Source organism: Gymnoscopelus microlampas, assembly GCF_963454915.1.
Source record: "Gymnoscopelus microlampas genome assembly, chromosome: 4".
NCBI lineage: Eukaryota > Metazoa > Chordata > Actinopteri > Myctophiformes > Myctophidae > Gymnoscopelus > Gymnoscopelus microlampas.
The window spans coordinates 31,409,635-31,416,912 of record NC_139941.1 but is presented as its reverse complement, the minus strand read 5'-3'; the positions used below and the strand labels follow the sequence as shown (position 1 = coordinate 31,416,912).

The following is a 7,278-nucleotide window of genomic DNA, read 5'->3' as shown; positions in this document are numbered from 1 at the left end:
TGACTGGGTTCGATTCCCACTCGAGTCAAGTGTCCCCGGTAACTTGGGGCAACGGATAAATTGACTGATATCCATAGTGATGCTTTCTTTGCAGACTAACTTCTAGAAAAACAAGTTAAAACCACCAGGAAACCTGTAACTCTCAGCCAACAGCATAGCTCAACTGGTAGAGCGTCTGTCCAATAACATGACTTGACTTGACTTGAGTGGGTTCGATTTCCACTCGAGTCAAGTGTCCCCGGTAACTTGGGGCAACGGATAAATTGACTGATATCCGTAGAATAACTTGTAGGAGTGTGCTGGTTCAAATCCAGTCACCACCTTAGTAACTGAAACCGAATCTGGCCAATTCGGTCTCAGTTACTGAGATAGATAGAGGTTGTGTAGAGTAGGCGGAGTAGAGTAGGGGTAGAGTAAAGAGGGAATATAGTCGGGGAGTAGTGGGAGGACTAAGACTAGGGGGAGGAGTAGAGAGAGGAGTAGGAATAGTAGGGGGTCAAGAGTAGGGGGAGATGTAGGAATAGGGCCCAGAGTAGGGGGAGGAGTAGGAATAGGGCCCAGAGTAGGGGGAGGGAGGAGTAGGGCCCAGAGTAGGGGGAGGAGTAGGAGTAGGGGGAGGAGTAGGAATAGGGCCCAGAGTAGGGGGAGGAGTAGGGCCCAGAGTAAGGGGGGGAGTAGGGCCCAGAGTAGGGGGAGGAGTAGGAGTAGAGTTACAGGTTTCCTGGTGGTTTTAACTTGTTTTTCTAGAAGTTAGTCTGCAAAGAAAGCATCACTAAGGATATCAGTCAATTTATCCGTTGCCCTAAGTTACCGGGGACACTTGACTCGAGTGGGAATCTAACCCACTCAAGTCAAGTCAAGTCATGTTATTGGACAGACGCTCTACCAGTTGAGCTATGCTGTTGGCTGAGAGTTATAGGTTTCCTGGTGGTTTTAACTTGTTTTTCTAGAAGTTAGTCTGCAAAGAAAGCATCACTATGGATATCAGTCAATTTATCCGTTGCCTTAAGTTACTGGGGACACTTGACTCAAGTGGGAATCGAACCCACTCAAGTCAAGTCAAGTCATGTTATTGGACAGACGCTCTACCAGTTGAGCTATGCTGTTGGCTGAGAGTTACAGGTTTCCTTGTGGTTTTAACTTGTTTTTCTAGAAGTTAGTCTGCAAAGGGAAGCATCACTAAGGATATCAGTCAATTTATCCGTTGCCCCAAGTTACCGGGGACACTTGACTCGAGTGGGAATCTAACCCACTCAAGTCAAGTCATCATCAAGTCATGTTATTGGACAGACGCTCTACCAGTTGAGCTAAGCTGTTGGCTGAGAATTTCAGGTTTCATGGTGGTTTTAACTTGTTTTTCTAGAAGTTAGTCTGCAAAGGGAAGCATCACTAAGGATATCAGTCAATTTATCCGTTGCCCCAAGTTACCGGGGACACTTGACTCGAGTGGGAATCGAACCCACTCAAGTCAAATCAAGTCATGTTATTGGACATACGCTCTACCAGTTGAGCTAAGCTGTTGGCTGAGAGTTACAGGTTTCCTGGTGGTTTTAACTTTTTTTTCTAGAAGTTAGTCTGCAGAGGGAGGCATCACTAAGGATATCAGTCAATTTATCCGTTGCCCCAAGTTACCGGGGACACTTGACCCGAGTGGGAATCTAACCCACTCAAGTCAAGTCATGTTATTGGACAGATGCTCTACCAGTTGAGCTAAGCTGTTGGCTGAGAGTTACATGATTCTTGGTGGTTTTAACTTGTTTTTCTAGAAGTTAGTCTGCAAAAGGAAGCATCACAGTAAAGACACCAGTGGGATTTGAACTCATGGCCTCTGGATCATGAATACTGCGTCTCAACCCATTGAGCTAACTGTTGGCCAAGAAATACAGCCTTCCTGGTGCTTTGACTTGAACAACAAACAAGACAAATACATTTATTTTTTCACCATTGTGTCACTACCGAAACGAAAGTTTGTCACTACCGAAACGAAAGTTAAATCCAAAAAAATCACTAAGTGTGGAGGCCAAAATTGTCCCCCCAAAAACCTGTTAGGAGTACGTTTCAGGCAATTTAGAGTTGATTGGTAGTACTTTGTAGTGGAGTAAAAAAAAATTTCACCATTGTGTCACTACCGAAACCTTTTGGTACTAGAAACTCCATTCACAGTTCAAAAAAATCCACCTTACTGTGGACATGCATGCTTGAGATTATTTTTTTTTTTTTTTATCATTTATAGTTTGGGAGATATTTAACTTTAAGCGCCCCATGCATTGTCGATGCGGCAATGGATATTTAAAGGGAAACGAGTACAGGCTACTAATCCTACATACTTACTGCTAGTAACCCCATTCATACTTTAAAATGTTCATCTTACTGTGGACATGTTTGCCTGAAAAGGAATCTTTGAAATGTTTAATAGTTTTAGAATTGTACTCCTTTAAAAGTTCAGAGATTTATAATGGAGGTCAATGGACAATTTTGGGACCTAAAAAAAAACACTTTCAGCTAAAAACTCCATTCACAGTTCAGAAATTCCACCTTACTGTGGACATGCATGCTTGAGATTTTTTCTTTGAAATCATTTGTAGTTTTGGAGATATTTAACTTTAAGCGCCCCATGCATTGTCAATGCAGCAATGGACATTTAAAGGCAGGCTTACAACTACATACTTACGCCTAGTAACCTCAATCATACTTTAAAATGTTCATCTTACTGTGGACATGTTTGCCTAAAAAGGAATCTTTGAAATGTTTAACCTTTTTAGAATTGTACTCCTTTAAAAGTTCAGAGATTTATAATGGAGGTCGATGGACGAATTTGGGACCTCAAAAAAACACTTTCACCTAGAAACTCCATTCACAGTTCAAAAAATCCACCTTACTGTGGACATGCATGCTTGAGATTTTTTTTTTTTTTTTAATCATTTATAGTTTGGGAGATATTTAACTTTAAGCGCCCCATGCATTGTCGATGCGGCAATGGATATTTAAAGGGAAACGAGTACAGGCTACTAATCCTACATACTTACTGCTAGTAACCCCATTCATACTTTAAAATGTTCATCTTACTGTGGACATGTTTGCCTGAAAAGGAATCTTTGAAATGTTTAATAGTTTTAGAATTGTACTCCTTTAAAAGTTCAGAGATTTATAATGGAGGTCAATGGACAATTTTGGGACCTAAAAAAAACACTTTCAGCTAAAAACTCCATTCACAGTTCAGAAATTCCACCTTACTGTGGACATGCATGCTTGAGATTTTTTCTTTGAAATCATTTGTAGTTTTGGAGATATTTAACTTTAAGCGCCCCATGCATTGTCAATGCAGCAATGGACATTTAAAGGCAGGCTTACAACTACATACTTACGCCTAGTAACCTCAATCATACTTTAAAATGTTCATCTTACTGTGGACATGTTTGCCTAAAAAGGAATCTTTGAAATGTTTAACCTTTTTAGAATTGTACTCCTTTAAAAGTTCAGAGATTTATAATGGAGGTCGATGGACGAATTTGGGACCTCAAAAAAACACTTTCACCTAGAAACTCCATTCACAGTTCAAAAAATCCACCTTACTGTGGACATGCATGCTTGAGATTTATTTTATTTTTTTAATCATTTATAGTTTGGGAGATATTTAACTTTAAGCGCCCCATGCATTGTCGATGCGGCAATGGATATTTAAAGGGAAACGAGTACAGGCTACTAATCCTACATACTTACTGCTAGTAACCCCATTCATACTTTAAAATGTTCATCTTACTGTGGACATGTTTGCCTGAAAAGGAATCTTTGAAATGTTTAATAGTTTTAGAATTGTACTCCTTTAAAAGTTCAGAGATTTATAATGGAGGTCAATGGACAATTTTGGGACCTAAAAAAAACACTTTCAGCTAAAAACTCCATTCACAGTTCAGAAATTCCACCTTACTGTGGACATGCATGCTTGAGATTTTTTCTTTGAAATCATTTGTAGTTTTGGAGATATTTAACTTTAAGCGCCCCATGCATTGTCAATGCAGCAATGGACATTTAAAGGCAGGCTTACAACTACATACTTACGCCTAGTAACCTCAATCATACTTTAAAATGTTCATCTTACTGTGGACATGTTTGCCTAAAAAGGAATCTTTGAAATGTTTAACCTTTTTAGAATTGTACTCCTTTAAAAGTTCAGAGATTTATAATGGAGGTCGATGGACGATTTTGGGACCTCAAAAAAACACTTTCACCTAGAAACTCCATTGACAGTTCAAAAATTCCACCTTACTGTGGACATGCATGCTTGAGATTATTTCTTTGAAATCATTTGTAGTTTTGGAGATATTTAACTTTAAGCGCCCAATGCATTGTCAATGCGGCAATGGACATTTAAAAACAAGGCTCCAGACATCCCAAAACAAACTGGTAAGGCTACTTCTTGGCCTCAATCATACAACCCATCTAACCCCTGCTCACTTTGCTAGGGTTGGATGGATCAGGGTTGAGGACAGAGTACGGCAACTTGCTATGGGCCTGGTCTACAATTCGACACAGCATTGGGATCCCCCTGTATTTGTCAAAATACTTCCAAAACGTAAATGAAGTCCACAATCATAACACCATCTCATTTTAAATAAGCCAAGTGCTTTTATGAGCAATCCAGTTTAGAGGACCTTGTATTGTGAATTGTACTTTCATGCACTTTTACCATGTCTTTCTAAATAAAGTATTCAATCAATCAATGCTTTTCAATGGGAACAGAGCGTTTTTTCTCAGAATATTGGCATTATCCGCCCGCATACAGTAGATAAAATTCTAGTTCGGTGTGACCGCACCCTGAGAGTGGTTTCCTGTAAAAAACTAACAATATAGGAAATGAAGTAGTACAAAATATAAGTGACATCCCCTTTCATTTACTACTGCATACCCAGATCTGTTCTGAACAGTGAACAAGTGGTCTTGTGTGAGGTGAGTGAACTTATTTCATTATTATTTCTGCTTTGGTGTCCTCTTCCACTGGCCTACTCATGATTGCACTTTAAATGTAATTCTTTCCATTTTGATTTTAGCTCATTAAGCCATATTAAGCTTAAGCTTTTTTTTACCCATTGCAAAAACATTTAAAATAATCACACAGATGAATTCACCACAGCTAGGGTGCGGCCACACCGAACTTTAATTCTGCCTATGAGGGCGGATTCTGCCAATGCTTTTCAATGGGAACAGAGCGTTCTTTGGCAACAAACCGCTCCGTTCCCATTGAAAAGCATTGGCAGAATCCGCCCTCATAGGTAGAATTAAACTTCGGCGTGACCGTGCCCTTAGAGATGAAAATGACACAAAATATTCATTTTAACTCAGAGTCACTATACAGTATCAGAAAAGGGTATGTGTTTATCTATTCATCTTTTTTTCCTGCAGCACAAAATGTGCAACTGAAATAAATATGTTTGTGGTGTGACAAAAATTTACTTTACTTGAACATATCAATGCATTTCCTTTTCTACAGCAGTGAACCATTACATCTGTGTCATCACCGTTACCAACCATGACATCTGTGTCATCACCGTTACCAACCATGACATCTGTGTCATCACCGTTACCAACCATGACATCTGTGCCATCGCCGACTCCGTTACCTACCAGTGTAGATGATGACACAACGTTTGATTATGACTACGCTGATCCAACTCCATATAATCCAATTAAGGAACCTTCAACATTGTGCATTAACAAAGCTGGGTGTGTCATCGAGGTTGTGATATATGGGATCATCTTCCTGCTAGGGATTTTGGGGAATGGCGTGGTTATCTGGGTTGTTGCCTACAAGATTAAAAAGAAGACAGTCATTACAACGTGGTACCTCAGCCTGGCCCTCTCCGACTTCATCTACTGTGCAACTCTCCCTTTCTACATCACTCAGGCAGCAACAGGATCTTGGAACTTTGGACTTTTCATGTGCAAGTTCATATCCTTTGTTTTGTTCCTCAACATGTTCAGCAGCATCTTCCTGATGGTAATTATCAGTATTGACCGTTGTGTGACTGTTGTGTGTGCAGTTTGGGCCCAAAACAATCGTACACTGAGAAAGGCAGCAGTTGCAGTTGTTGTTGCCTGGCTCTTTTCTATGCTGCTGAGCATTCCTTCCTTAGTGGTTCGTGATATTATACCAGATAATCAGGTTACTAAATGCTACAACAATTTTGAATTGCTACCAAACGAAAGTACACGAGTCTTTCGTTTTGTTCTAGGCTTTGTACTTCCACTTATAATCATCACTGTGTGTTATACTCTTATCATTGTAAGGCTACAGAACAACAAATTGGCCAAGTCCACTAAGCCCTTCATAGTCATGACTGCCCTGATAGTCGCATTTGTCATCTCTTGGCTACCATACCACATCTTTATGTTACTAGACATCAACCATAGTCACCACACATTTATTTCAACTGGAACGAAGATATCGGTGACTCTCGCGAGCGCAAACAGTTGTATGAACCCATTTCTTTATGCATTCATGGGCAAAGATGTGAAGCAGAAATTGTTTAGCTCTTTTGCTTCAAAAATTGAAAATGCTTTCGGCGAAGACAGGCCCTCTGGAAGTAGAGCAACGAGTAGAGCATCTATTTCTCAGCTTTAGAGACGAGTATATTCTCAATTGATAATGAATCTCTCTTGCCAATTGTTTTTATTCATTTTTGTATTACTTGAAATAATTTAGCAAACAAATAATTTAGTTCACTGTATTGACAAGTGAAGTGAGAATTCTGGGTCTGCCTGATCCAGTTTTGCTTGTCCCCTCTCAAAATGGACATGGACAACCAGATTGTGGTGTCAAACTATGTCCAGATGGACAGTGTGCTCAGACAGGAGCATGCCTACATCCTCAACCTGGTCAAACGGATTAAGAACGCAGGCTGCAATGTCCTGCTCATCCACAAATCTATCCTCAGAGCTTTGAGTGATCTGGCTCTGCATTTCCTCAACAAAATGAAGATCATGGTCATCAAGGAATTACCAATGAGCCTTATCACAATAATTTATTCAACTGTAACATGGTCTAATGAGACTATTATCTTTATTCAGTGCATGGATAACCAATATTGTAGCTACGATGTTGTTATTTGGTGCACACACAAAGACATTTGCATTTCACGCTGCACACCAAGTTACAAAACTTCTGGTGTAATTACCTTTCTCCAGTAAATGTTGTGTGTCATTTAAGCATGGGCATTAAATGACACCTGCACCTTATTGGCCAATAATTGAATTGGAATATTGCAATACAATACATCTGCC

The 7,278-nt window shown here is 39.8% G+C and overlaps 1 protein-coding gene across 1 annotated transcript; it reads left to right on the top strand.

Annotated features, from left to right (window-relative positions):
* The first annotated feature begins 5,515 nt into the window (after positions 1-5,515).
* On the top strand, positions 5,516-7,193 carry LOC311044602 (chemerin-like receptor 1). The gene has a single exon (XM_084056303.1). It carries the CDS (start codon positions 5,528-5,530, stop codon positions 6,617-6,619), a length of 1,092 nt encoding a protein of 363 aa, XP_083912429.1. The 5' UTR covers positions 5,516-5,527; the 3' UTR covers positions 6,620-7,193.
* Positions 7,194-7,278: the final 85 nt, after the last annotated feature.

What these genes read in the sequence shown, in the direction of transcription:
- LOC311044602 (XM_084056303.1), top strand. Translation starts at nt 5,528, where the DNA reads ATGACATCTGTGTCATCACCGTTACCAACCATGACATCTGTGTCATCA.